General features: G+C 38.4%; 1 protein-coding gene across 5 annotated transcripts in view; it reads right to left on the bottom strand.

The window, feature by feature from the left end:
• Positions 1-328: 328 nt before the first annotated feature.
• spata7 (spermatogenesis associated 7) overlaps positions 329-14,381 on the bottom strand; it is an 86,007-nt gene continuing 71,954 nt past the window's right edge. For 3 of the 5 annotated variants that reach the window (XM_033027371.1, XM_033027372.1, XM_033027368.1), the window contains 3 exons: positions 6,627-6,704; positions 5,231-5,288; positions 329-2,497 (listed from right to left, as the gene is read on the bottom strand). In XM_033027371.1, coding sequence (XP_032883262.1) covers positions 2,006-2,497; positions 5,231-5,288; positions 6,627-6,704 — 628 coding nt within the window. In that variant the 3' untranslated portion in view covers positions 329-2,005. The remainder of the gene's footprint in view (positions 2,498-5,230; positions 5,289-6,626; positions 6,705-14,381) is intronic. The other 2 variants (XM_033027369.1, XM_033027370.1) reach the window with 1 other exon arrangement.

Here is a 14,381-nt window from a genome sequence, read left to right as displayed (position 1 = left end):
ATTACTTCTCTAACCGCAAATAGCCCTTGTTTTCCATTTCTCCATCCCCTCCCCTTTCCAGTTCTCCGACCAGTCTTACTGTCTACGCCTACATTTTATTTCTGTAACGCCCACTCCCCTGACATCAGTCTGAAGAAGGGTATCGACCCTGAAACATCATCCATTCCTTCTCTCCAGAGATGCTGACTGTCCCACTGAGTTACTCCAGCATTTTGTGTCTATTCCCAATTGATATTGTCTATTTAATTTGAACCGAGCACTTGTCTTCATGGTGACCACCTCTCTGTAAGAACGAGGAAGAGGAAATATCAAACCAGTGAGAAATATATAAAAACATGTTCATAGACTTTATTTTATATTAAAGTTCATAAATGTCCTATTCAACTTTAGAACTATATTACATCATCATATTTCCAACATAATTGTTTTCATTTTGCTAATTATAGCTTTCATCAATATGTTAATAATAGAGATTACTAACCGATAGTTTGAGAATACTATGTAAAATATATTCTTTTTACTCACACAAAATAATACATTAGCACATATATACAATTTAAAAATAATTTACATTGAACAATAACTATAACGAAGAGGAACTACATTCAACTGAATTGCCATATTAACCCAAAAACATGGAACACCTGCATATTTTATTAGCATTTATTAATCATCTCTTGTTGCCCCATATTTTAATTCACAAATGCAGATGATCCCAATTATAGTGAATGTCTCTGCAGAAAGTCCTTCACTGCAATATCATGAAGTTCTAATATCCGATATGATGAATACAAATATAAATTAATCGTTTTATTATTTCACAAGGGTCCTTACAGAATCATAGAGTGGTATAATTTTGCAACAGAGAAAGGGAGCATTTGGTCCATTTAGTCCAATTATTTTCTCCAAATATTATTCCAAATATTAACTCTTTGGATTGTAAAAAGTAATGACTCATGTTGCCACTGATTCTTTCATAAACCAGAAACCTGATACATCGTTACCAATGTATCAGATATTGAAAATTCCAGATCTTTCATGATTTTTAATCCCACTGTTAAAATCGTCCACTCCTCTTTTCTACCATTGTGAATAAATTCACCTCTTTCTTTTGAATCGGTTTCAGTCCTCAAATGTTACCTAAAGGGCTCTGGCTGCCAGAATACCTCAACAGGTGTCAAACAAGTAGCTACATTATCACCCAAGGAGTTCTCAATGATCTTCACTCTCAAACTGTCTTAAATCAGCAATTGTGAAATAAAAACAGAGCATACGGAAGTATTAAATCATGCCAATTGTTCTGTATCTGTACTTAATGAATTCATGATCATAGGGCACTTCAGTTGAACATATAGTATATTTTAGAATTATTACTACATTTAAGTATTTATTTAATGTCCTTTATAATAAAGTATCTGAAATTAAATGTAATTGGCAGACCAATGTACCGAATCACATAGAAGAGCAATGCAAATTTGCACCAGGATTGTAAATACAGGTGCTTCATTTCAGCCTGGCTGCAGGAAGTAGGTTGAAGATACAGAATGATTTCAAGACTCCTCTTTGCTGTTCATCGTAACAAAATAGTATTAGTTTCTTCAATAAAAGAAATCTTCTTCTTCTTTCGCCCATAATAACAGAGTTGTACAAGAGTCAAGAAGACGTGGGAGGTAGATTTTATAGTGCGGCAGTTGTCTACAATACTTAAAATAAAACAAACTGGATTGCTCACTCATCGAGGCAAACACAAAATTATGTAATAAAGCCTTCGTAACTGTAAAAGAAAATATTAGGTCATGGAAATGTTGCAGAAAATATTGCACAGTTCAAGATAAACACCTTCTTAAACTTATGATGTGTTGTTAAAGTTAATAATACGAACACAGATTTACATAACAAAGATGAAGAATTCTGTTATGATCCATGACTGTCAGATGTGTAATTAAAATTAATTACAAACACAACAAATTTACGTTGTCATCAAAAGTGGTTTCTGATTTCTGACTTAACTCAGATTGAACTTAAGTATCTCCGGATTCAAAGTGTCGTTAACGTTAACAGAATGAAGAGACATTGCAAGATTATCAATCTCTGTCAGGTCTGCTACACTGTCGAAATCAGCAGCATAGTCTGTGAAATGGCCTGAATGATCCGTACAATTTGAATCTAGACAATGATCTTGTTCCACGTCTTGAACCTGCTTGATATTTTCTCCACAAATATCATGACAATGTTTGTTTCTGGTAATATCCTGGAGGTAACAGACATCAGTGCTAAAAATTCCATTCAGCCTATGATCCAAAGTTTTATCAGATTTCTTATCTGTATCTTCCATCCAATTCTGAGTAAACTTACAGTTTCCCAAATAATGGCAGTTATTTAATTCTACCAGTTTGGGTTCTTCCAACAGAGTTTCACAACTACTGGTCCATTGTTCTTTTTCTGGTTTGCAGTCCAAATCTTTTTTTAGCTCATCCAGCATAGATCGTAATTTCTGCTATAAAATTGGCACAAGGAAGCACACTGTCAGTTTAATGTTCATTATTCTGGCTGAGTTGTCAGCAATGTCAAATAAATAAGATAAAGTAATAAAAATTAATTTATTTAATGATTATTCAATAACAACAAAAAGTGTTAAACAGATGTCACCTGATCCTGTTGAATTCATCCTGCACTTTGCTTATTATTACTTAGAATAAAAGTGCCATCGCAATAATTTAATTTTACATTTAATTTTCACATTTCATTTGTAGGTAGTAATAAAGTATCCTCAAAATAATTATCTTGCTTGCATTTAAAAAAAATCGGACATAAGTTTAATTTTCATTAAAAGTCATTCTGATGCCACTAAGATTCATTTAACAAAAGCAAAAATACACTGTAGGCGTCAAGGTTGCAATAAAACACCAGGAATACAATTTTGAGTCTGTAATAAGTCAAATTTTACATGTTATTTTTCAGTTCATTCAGTAATAAGGCCAAGTGGTCTTAGCCATGGCCAGCAATCTTGAACAAAACAGCCAGTATTCAGCTATTCACACTGAAGCGGGGCACTGACGTAAATACATGTGTGCAATATGTGAGAGAGTAGGACTTGCTGGCAGACTGAAGTGTTGCTGCTAGACTTCCATGGTGGGTGTTTAGTCTTGCTGGGATTCCCCAACATATTCATTTCCCAGATTCTGCAAAAGCTCATACAAGGGACAGAATCTGTCGCCTAGTGATCTCCATGACAGATGAAGGACAAAGAAATCTGAGGCAAGGGGGAGGTAGGTAACTTTATTTAAATTATTTTTGCTTTAGTTTAATGTTTTCAATTACCTTGACCATGTTTGTAATTCACTATTTTTCCTAATGAAAAAGAATATTCACTTTTAGGAAGTGATTACATGTCAGCATCTCAGATATTTTAAAATTGTTAGCTGACAACAGCTTTGACGGAAGACTAAAGTTCTCATATGCAACTTTGCCCTCCTTCAGGGAATTTCAGCTACTCCAGGGTCAGGACCTGCATATTCAGCACCTGCAGCTCAATTGTCATCAGACCTTATCGCTGGGATCTGGAATGCCATGGGCCAGTGAGATAGATCCTCTATGTCCAGCCCAGTGGAGGGTTAAGGGCCTGTCCCACCAGCATGCGATTGCATGCGTCTAACGCGACCAAACGTGTTCGCTTGAGGCGTACGGCCTCGCGGGGCCGGTCCCACTTCGATCGGCGGAGACGTATGGAGTTGTGCGGGGCTGGTCCCGACATCGCGCGGGGCTCCAAAAATCTTGGACTGTTCGAAAATCCCGCGTGTCAACGGTCTGTCGGCCCGCAGCCACATTGAGGCCGTACGCAATGTCTCAACGGGCGTACGCAGCGTCTCAACGCCGTACGCAGCGTCTTGACGGCGTACGCCTAGCGAGTGGCGTTGCACGATGACGTCACCGCCTGGCGTGCTGTTGCGCGATGACGTCACCGCCCGACACCGTGTGACGTCCAAATTCAGTCGGCCCGCCTCCTGCCCAGCTGATTGGTGAGTTTGACGTAAATTACGTCACACGCGAACTTTGCGCGTACTTACCGTGTACTTGGCGTGTACTTACCGCGAACTTAGCGCAAACTCAGCGCAAACTCCGCTTCCGTTTGGTCGCGCTAGACGCATGCAATCGCATGCTGGTGGGACAGGCCCTTTAGGTATGTGGGAATCAAAGACAATGTTATCAAGCAAAGGGATTAGTCTAGTGTGATTTATCATGTAAATAGAGAAAAGTTGTTTTGGTTTTGATTTTGTATTTAAGTAAGGCCACATTTAAGTAAAGATTTCATGGAATCACTATGAAACAAGGAAATTCGAGCAAAGCCTAACATCTATACGGATTTCTTCATAAGCCATCTTCAGGTAAAAATACTTAGGAAATTATAGGTAAAGAAAATCCTAACAATTCCATTTCCAGTGCTACAGACAATCCACTGTTGAAATACTAGCCCTCTGAAAACCAGTCCCTTCACCCATCATTCGGCCCACAACACCCATCCAGAAAGCCCCCCCCCCCCCCCCCCCCCCCCTGACCACCAATATTGGAATTGGTGGAGAGGTGGAATATTGCATTGGGGGACCAGCCCTCCCATGCGATGCTGGGACCCAACGGGTCCCACTTAGTCTAGTATTTATTAAAGGCAAATAAAAGTCATACATTTTAAAATCTTAATGGCCCACCAAGGTTTATGCTGTGTGCCTTGTGCCTTTACTTATTTCAAAGGGCGGCCACGGTGGACACCCAGGTTCGATACTGGCTATGGGTGCTGTCTGTACGGAGTTTGTACACCCTCCAAGTGACCGCGTGGGTTTTCTCCAACATCTTTGCTTTCCTCCCACACTCCAAAGACGTACAGGTGTGTAGGTTAATTGGCTTGGTGTATGTGTAAATTGTCCCTAGTGTGTGTAGGATAGTGTTAATGTGCGGGGATTGCTGGTCGGTGCGGACTCAGTGGGCCGAAGGGCCTGTTTCTCTAAACTAAACAAAAAAGTAGAATATAATATCGGCACATGGACACTTGGACAAATTGCCTACTTACTTGAAATGCTAAGACTGATCAATATCAGAGGAAACCACATGCTAGGAAGGACTCCATTTTTTGTTATATGGGAAAAAAAGAAATCCCATTTAAAGGCTACAAATTTCTTTATCTGTAAAATAACCATGAATATTTTGAAAATACAAAACCCTGAAAATGTGTCCTTACTTCATCTAGTCGATGCTTGCTTTCTTCTATTCGACGCTCAAATATACTCTCTATAACCCTGAATAAAAGATTAAATAATTTGTGTTAGAAATGCACAAGATCATTTCGACATGTCAATTTAATAAGTCAATCTGACTTTTCGTCACAAGATTTTAGATTAATCAGCTTGAACAATTCATGGATGTTTTGCAAGTTAAAAATAAACCAGAAACTATCAATGTAGGTTAATTATCAATACAATTATTTGCATTGGTGCTGAATTTAGTTATATAGGGTTCCGTAAAAAAATTATAGCAAAAATTGGAAGTTTTAAGTAATGCTTTCCATGAGATAGATGTATTAATACTGCAACACTAGACAGATGGAGGTCTCAGAAATATTGAACTGATAGCATATTATGTTAATAAACCAGGTCAAAATAAATGCAGAGTGCTATCAAAGTGCTAATCAAACTATCAAAACATTATGAGATGTTTGTAAAATGAGCTAAAAGTCTTTAGAATTCAAGTCTATTTATTTGAGCTTACAACCAAGTATGAAAATTGGGGAGGGGAGGTGTTCTTCACCACTGCAAAGTGAGTCAGCACAGAGGTCAGCAATTCCTTTCAATGACAAACATATAGTGTGCCTAACCAAACATATAGTGTGCCTAACCAAACATATAGTGTGCCTGATATTTATGGTACTCGTTCTGTATATATATTCAAAATGTTGCCTAATCTAACACCGGTGGCTGTGCTTTTATACAGTATCTCATTATATACATGCAAACAAAGAAGTATGCACAGGTAACTAAAGCCACTAATTTCTCCGTCAATTTTATTTTGGGTATCTTTATTTATCAATGTGGTATGCATCATCAACATAAAGCATTACTTAAATTGAAAAATAAAACCAGAATGTTAATATAAAGGGTGGGGGGAAGTATGGATAGAACAAAGTGAACTTCTTTCATTGTGCGAGCCCAGGGATTCTGCGTGTGTGTGCCTGCATTGAGGTCATCTGGTTGGTGGTAAATGGGGCAGTTAAGAAGGGAGAATATGTGCCTATCTTCACAAAAGCTATGAAACGAAAAACCTTGGAGTGTGAGATGACAAAGGAAAGTAACAGTATAAAGTGGAAGGCTGTATCGTTTCTGCTAAACTTATTATGGCATATACTCCGGTAATAGCTCCCCATGAAAACAATTAATTGTATATCAAGTACTTTCTAATGTTTCTGATCTGAAATTACCTATTTACAAAAATACAAGTTTTTTGAAAGAAACTTCCCGCCTGGTTACGTCAACTTGAAACAAACCTAATTAATACCATAAATGACAACTATGGTTCTAGTTGTATAAAATGAATTGAAAAAAGCTAACTCTAATCATGCAATGTGAAAATTAAATTGATACCTGTTGGAAAATAATCCTCGAGTTAATATCTCACTTGTAATATCAGAGATGAACTCAAGATACTTTAATTCCTCTTCCCTGGAGAGAAATGGACATTGACAATAAATATTTCACATATACATTCTGTTGTAACATTTGGGAGTTGGAAGAATATAGGAGCCAACCTAACTTTTATTAACCAAACCGACAAATATTTACATTCTTGAAATTCTTGAAGTGCATGGGCTGAATTCTGAGTGTGATTATTTACTGTAAAAGAAATAAAACTTACAGATTCTAGAATCTGAAACAGAGGGGACCTGCTGGAACAACTCAAGTCAAGCATCACCTGTTGAAAGAAAAACTAGTCAACATTTTGGGTCAGTGTCCTTTCCTCAGAACTGGGGGAAGAGTGCAGGGTTTACAGTTTTCAAAGCAGAGTTGGGGGGGAGCAGCAAAATGTCATGGGCCTATCCCACTTAGGCGATTTTTCAGGCGACTGTCGGCGACTGTCAAGTTGCCGGCAGTCGCTTGAAAAATTGGCAACTGGAACGGCCACTGTCAGAGTGGAGAGAGAGAGAGAACACACCCACCACCCACATAGGCGATTCTTTAGGCGACTGCCAGGGGCTAGTTTGAATGTAATTCGCCTACGACACCTGGCGACAACCTACGACAGCACCTACGACAACACCTACGTCAATCTATGACAATCTTCGACAGGTTACGACATGTTGAAAATTTTGCAGCAGTCGCCTGTACGCTCAAAAAAACGCCTAAATGGGACAGGCCCATAACTAACAAGCATAAATGGCCCCTACACACTGGCCCTTAATTGTTCTACGTATATAAAGAAGCAATTACCAATAAACATTGAGAGGAGCTATAAAAGCTTAACATTATTAAAAAACAGAAGAAATATGCACTATACGTTAGCATTCAAACTACTTCAGTGATTCTTCTCTCTTCTTCCACTTCTTGAAGTAGACATATCTTGGTTATCGGTCTCACCAAGACGTTGTTCTTAGTCTGAAGTCAAACTGTACACCCAAAAGCTTTTGCGTCTGGTACGATCTCCAATATTCTGCCCATGAGCCAGGAACCTCGTGGTGCAGTTTAATCAACCATCAAAATGATATCGCCTGGAAGAAAACTTCTTCTTACCCTCGACCGTCGTTGTCGTTCTTGGATTACAGGTAAATATTCCTATATCCATCGTTTCCAAAAAAGGTCTGCCATATTTTGGACCTGTCTCCATCTGCGTTTAATGTACAAATCTTCCTTCACAAAGAGCCCAGGTGGTAGTTTTGGCTTGCTCTTCAACAGAAGATGGTTTGGTGTAAGTGCTTCCAGGTCCCTTGGATCATTAGAACTCCTGGTAATGGGTCGATCATTTAAAATTGCTTCAACTTCACAAAATAAAGTTTGCAATCCACAACGTTGTTTAAGAACAGAACGCAGCACATTTCGAACCATGCGGATCAATCGTTTTCAAACACCACCGTGATGAGATCCCGCTGCGGGATTAAAATTCCACCTTATCCCTTGCTGAAGCATAGCATTCTGGATCTTATTATGATTTAAGCCATTGAATGCTTCTCTCAATTCTCTTTCAACTACGATAAAATTTGTGCCATTATCTGATCTTAAAGATGAAACTTGATCTCATCGACAGATGAATCTTCGTAAGGCATCAACGCAGGAGACTGTAAAGTGTAAATGCAACTTCAAGATGTACCTCCCTGCTTGCCATGCAAGTGAAAATTACACCATACCTATTAACTGGACTTCGTCCTCTCTTGACCTCTAGAGGACCAAAGTAATCTACTCCTACATCCGTAAATGGAGGCTTATCAGGTAGAATCCTCTCCAGAGGCAAGTCTGCCATTTTCTGTTCTCCAACTCTTCCACGCTGTCGTCTACACACAACAGACTTTTATTACGTTTCTTGCTGCAGTTACCTTTGACAATCCAGTGTCTTTTACGAAGTTGCGACAGCATATAATTTCTTCCTCCATGACCATTCTGTTCATGGATATGTCGCAACAGTAGTGTTGATATGTGAAAGTCCTTCGAGAGAATAAAAGGATGTTTAGCCTCTTCAGGCATCGCTAGTCTATTCAGGCGACCACCTACTCTCAGAAGTCCTTCATCCAGTAACGGATCTAGCTTGTACAAATAACTGCTTCTTTTGACACCAGTTGTACCAGCTTCTAATGTTGATAGCTCTTCCTTGACAGAAAGAGATAACGATGTTTTCTGCCTTGAGAAGATCATCAGGACATAAACACTGTCCGCACTATGATGCTTTAAAGACTTGCATATTTTTATCAACCTTTTCTCTAGTTTGCCAGGATCTTTTTCAGAGATACCTTCAGCAATCTCCTTTCTTTTTCGAGTCAACAGCATGAGCATTGTCCTTAGTTTAAGTAATCAAGCTACCAGTCTTCAGCTTATTCCAAGAAGGGAAATAAGTAATTGTTGAGCTCAATAGATCCTTGACAATGACGTTCACGGTGATGTCTTGCTTGATTTCCGGATCATTAGCAGAGATTTTAGATTCCAGATTAAGCCTTGGCCATTCTCTGTCTGGTTTACAGAGACACTCTGGTCCCTTGATCCATCTCTTAGTACTTAAGAAACAGTTTGCTGTAAGTCCTCTAGAACAGGGTTCGGCAACCTTGTTGTGCACAGGGGCCGGGTCCCATGTCTGTGAGTGGTTGGAGGGCCACATCAAATAAACGTTGACATATTTATATATTTATTTATACAATGCGCTGTGCAGTTCCGGTCTAAGGGACTGGGCCGTCCTGTCTCAAGAAGATCACATAACAGGGAGAGAGAGAGAGAGAGAGAGAGAGAGAGAGAGACAGAGAGAGCCCGGGACGGAGCAGCCAGCCTTCCGCCCTGTAGCTACCTGCCAACCACCACCTCCACCGGTTGCGCCTGTGCCGAAGGACACCGTGGCTGGCTCGTTCGACCCCCTCCTTCTCAAGGCTCCTGCCCTCCCCACAACTTTACCCCTGGCGACCCAGCCAAGTTTGCTACTTTGTGCAGCCCAGGCCGTGCTGACCCGGGTCAAACTCCCCACACGCTGTGGAAAGGAACTCTCCCCCCTGCCAGCGGCGCTGTCCTTTTACAGACGCTTCCCACCTCACACAGTTCCAGGGTTGAAGGCGTGGCAGGTTCCACAAAGCAGTCGCTATGAGAGTGGCATTGCTCGGCCAACTCTACTCCAATGGACGTCCATTGTCCCTGCTGCCCCGGCAGAAAGCTGCTCCGTCTTCCCGCCCTGGGGACCAGACCTGAGTCCTGGTAGAATGTCGCCATCAGCAAAGTGTCTGCAAGGGTGACACTGGACCTAGCCACCCAGCCAGAGAATGTAAATCAGCTGCCAGCAATGAGGGATAGACTTGGCTATCCCTCAGAACAGCAACATTGTTCTTGATGTTGCTATACTGAGGGATAGCCAAGTCTATCTTTCTTGGCTAACAATCTAACCGTCGGTCTCCAAGACGCAGGCCACAGGGTAAAAAATAGCCGTTGTGAAATACGTACCATACAGCCACACTAAGTGCAAAAACAACGATTTAACTTAACACAACCATTAACACAATTTAACATAAGCATACACTACAGTGGAATCAACATTGCAAAAACAACGATTTAATTTACCACAACCATTAACACAATTTAACATAAGCATACACTACAGTGGAATCAACATTGCAAAAACAACGATTTAACACAATCATTTAACACAATTTAAGATGAACATCCACTAAAGTTGAATCAACATTCCTCACTGTGACGACGATCCGATGTTCAGGCCTCTCGTCGGGATAATCAAAACCCCTCTGTCTGTTTGTTTGTCTCATAGCAGTCAGTGTGACACTTGGTGTTGTTTTTCGCTCTACATTCTCTCAATATTAGGTGACAGGCTGGAAGAGGCAAGGTGCAAGATGCCATCTAAATGGGCATCAGTCAGTCGGTTTCTTAATTTACTCTTCTTGTATTTCGTTTTTGAGAAAAGTTGCTCACACATGTAGGTACAGCCGAACATTGATGTCATTTTTTTTGCATTATCTACCAAGTTGGTGTACATACCAGTTACAAGAAGATATTACTTGTAGAATTCTAGTAAAGGTATGTCCGTTGCATTAAATTTAGATCTTAATACATCACTGCACTGCATCTCAATAAGTTCCATTTGAACAATTTTAGGTGCGATTTCGATGTCCAAATGGAGTGGCAAACAGCCTGAATGCGCTTGTGAGTGAGCGAATGTCAGTGAAACGTGAAGAAAACTCAGTTTTCAAGTCACGTATCAGTCACAAATGTGTTGGTCTGTCGGTTGGGTCTCCTGGAGCTTAGGGAAATGAGCGTAATATGATTTCTCAAGCTGGCATTCCCACAGTTGTAGTTTTCTTTCGAAGACAGCGATGTGTCCACTCATCTCATGTATGAGTGGGTTTCTTCCCTGAAGTTGCAAGTTGAGGTTGTTTAAATGAGCTGTCACATCTACCAGAAATGCTAGACTCGAAAGTCATTTAGGATCACGAAATTCTGAGGCATTCACATTTTTATTTTGGAGGAATGTTGCTATTTCTTCCCGCAGAGCGTATACTCTTTCTAACATTGCACCTCGACTGAGCCACCGAATGTCGCAGAAGTAGAGCAGGTCTCCATACTGGGCCTCTACTTCTGACAAAAGTTGTTGAAACTGACGATGGTTCAGTCCCCGAGACAATATCAGGTTTACTGCTCTTATCACTACGTTCATCACATCCTTCAAATTTGAAGACTTGGCACACAATGCTTCCTGGTGGATTAGGCAGTTTTTTAAAAATTTGTGGTTAATTCCAAGGCCTTCCATGTGGTTTTGAAGCAGAGCCAGGACTCCTTTCTTTTCTCCAACCATTGCTGGTGCCCCATCAGTTGCTATGCATACTAACTTAGATAGATCCAGCTCAATGTCTGTAATACACTTGAGCAATGCTTCAAGAATGTTTGCTCCTGTGGTAGTACCCTACATAGGTACCAGTTGAACAAACTCCTCAACAGTGTTGAAAGCTGAATTTACTCCCTGTGCAAACACTGCAAGGTGTCTTTGGTATCTGTACTCTCATCGAGCGCTATTAGAAAGAACTGGAAATCTTTGCAATAGTCCTTTAAACAGTTTTTCACATCCACTGACATTTCTTCTATTTGTTGTGCAACTGTTCTTGCAGAGTGACATTTGAAAATAAAATATTTTTCTCGGGACACAGAATGTCCACAACTGTCATCAAACATTCTTTCACAAAATCTCCGTCAGTGAAGGGCTTCATGCTATAAACTTAGAAACTACGAAGCTAGCACGCGTGTTCCTTTCGGATACTACATTTTGTTTCTTGAACATCAGACTTTGATTTGCCAGGCTCCATTTAAGGTTATGAACCTCATGCTTTTTTGCTTGCCCATTAATTTCGCTGAATTTCGGGTGTTTAAATGATGTTTTCCTTTGAGCAGTTCCTTCTCTTACATAAGAGTTCCATCCATGAATTTTGACTTGTAGAAAGTTGTCAGAAGGAGCCAGGTAACCAGAAAGGCGAGAAGATTACTTGAAGAACATTTTGGTGATGAAGAGTAGATTGCGAATTGTATACATTGTCCGTTCTTTTTTTTTTTTTTTTATATTTTATTTTATTAGAAGTAAGTACAGTCATATGGCACCAAAGTGCCTAATATATATTTTCATAATACATTTTATGTACAACTTCTTTTTTTTTTTTTTGTTACACTGAAAAAAGATTAGAATAAGAAAAAGAAGTTAGATAGTAAAGGATAGAAAGATGTGAAATATATAGTGTGTGAAAAAAGAAAACGAGTAAATGAAAAAAGTTGAGAGAGAGAATAGAGAGAAAAAAAGAAAAAAAAAAAAAAAAAAAGAGGAGATCATTATTTATAGTCTTGACCAACCCTCGTCCAGTCCTGAAACAGTTATTTTTTACAATTGTGTTGCACCATATGATTCCAAAAAAACGACGAATGGAGACCAACTCGTTATGAATTGGTCTGATTTATCCATTAGGAGGAATCGCATTTCCTCAAGATGAGCGGTGTCCAACATACTTGCAATCCACATTTTAAGCGTTGGTATTGATGTACCTTTCCAAAATTTAAGAATTAATTTTTTTGCTATTATTAAACCATAGTTAAGGAATAGATTTTGAGATGTGTTCAATTTATTCCCATCTTCCATTACGCCAAATATAATCATTTCAGTATTAGGTTCCATTCTTGTCTTGAATAATTTTGTAAATATTTCAAAAATATCATTCCAGAATCTATAAAGTTTTATGCAGGAGACTAAGGAGTGTGTTATAGTTGCCTTTTGGGCTAGACATTTATCACAAGTGGCGGATATATTTGGATAAAATTTGTTCAATCTTGTTTTTGAGTAATATAATCTATGTACAATTTTAAATTGAATTAAATTATGTCTTACATTAATTGAACATTTGTGAATATATATCAGGTATTTTTCCCATTTAACCTTCGTAATTTTTATCATTAGTTCCCGTTCCCACTCTTCTCTAAGTACCTCTGTCGATGGTAGGTCTATATTTAGAATACTATTATATAAATATGATATTAATTTTTGTGAGTCAGCTTCAATATTCATTGCCTCTTCCAATAAGTCAGGAGTTACTTTTTGATATCCTTGTATATATTTTTTCACGAAATCGCAAATCTGAAGATATTTAAAATATTGGTTGTTTTTCAATTTAAATTTTAATTGTAATTGTTGGAATGATAGTAAGTTTCCCATTTCATACATATCCCCGATCCTTCTAATTCCGAGACTTTCCCATTGGTTATATGTCTTATCAATAAGAGATGGTTTAAATAAAGGGTTATTCGCTATTGGCATTAACAGTGATAGATTTCTTAATTTTAAAGATAATTTTATTTGTTTCCAAATTCTTATTGTACCATATATAATTGGGTTCTTCTTATATATTGTGTTATTCAGTTTTTTTGGGGAGAAGAGGATCGTTCCTATATTACTAGGATGGCAATCCTCCTTCTCCATTTTTATCCATTCTGTCTGTTGGGTAGCACTATCCAACCAATAAATCATATTCTTAATATGCACTGCCCAGTAATAATACATAAAATTCGGAAGTGAAAGTCCCCCGACCTCTTTTGGTTTACATAAATGTTTTTTTGTGATTCTATGTGATCTATAGTCCCAAATATAATTAGTAATATTAGAGTCTAATTTTTTAAAAAAGTATTTTGGTATATATACCGGTATAGATTGAAATAGGTATAATAATTGTGGTAGGAAGATCATTTTTATTGCATTTATTCTACCTAATAATGATAAGGGAAGTGTTTTCCAAAATTTAATCAACGTATTAAGTTTATTTAATAAAGGCATGAAATTAGCATTGAATAATGCTTTATATTTTCTAGTAATCTGAATACCCAAATATTTAAATTTTTCTGTTGCGATTTTAAAGGGGAACTTCAGTAAGTGTGTAGGTTCTTGAGGTTTTAATGTCATGATTTCACTTTTATTCCAGTTTATTCTATATCCAGAAAAAGACCCAAATTCCTCTATTAAGTTTAATAAATTTGGTATGCTCGTTTGTGACTTTGTAATATATAAAAGTATATCGTCTGCATATAATGAGATTTTATTCTTTGAGTCTCTGGTATTATAGCCCTGAATATTCGGATGAATTCTTATACTTTCAGCCAGGGGTTCTATCATAAGGGCAAATA

This window comes from Amblyraja radiata, chromosome 9 (assembly GCF_010909765.2).
Source record: "Amblyraja radiata isolate CabotCenter1 chromosome 9, sAmbRad1.1.pri, whole genome shotgun sequence".
NCBI classification, from domain to species: domain Eukaryota; kingdom Metazoa; phylum Chordata; class Chondrichthyes; order Rajiformes; family Rajidae; genus Amblyraja; species Amblyraja radiata.
Note: the sequence above shows the minus strand (reverse complement) of the source record. Positions and strands in the feature narration are given on the sequence as shown.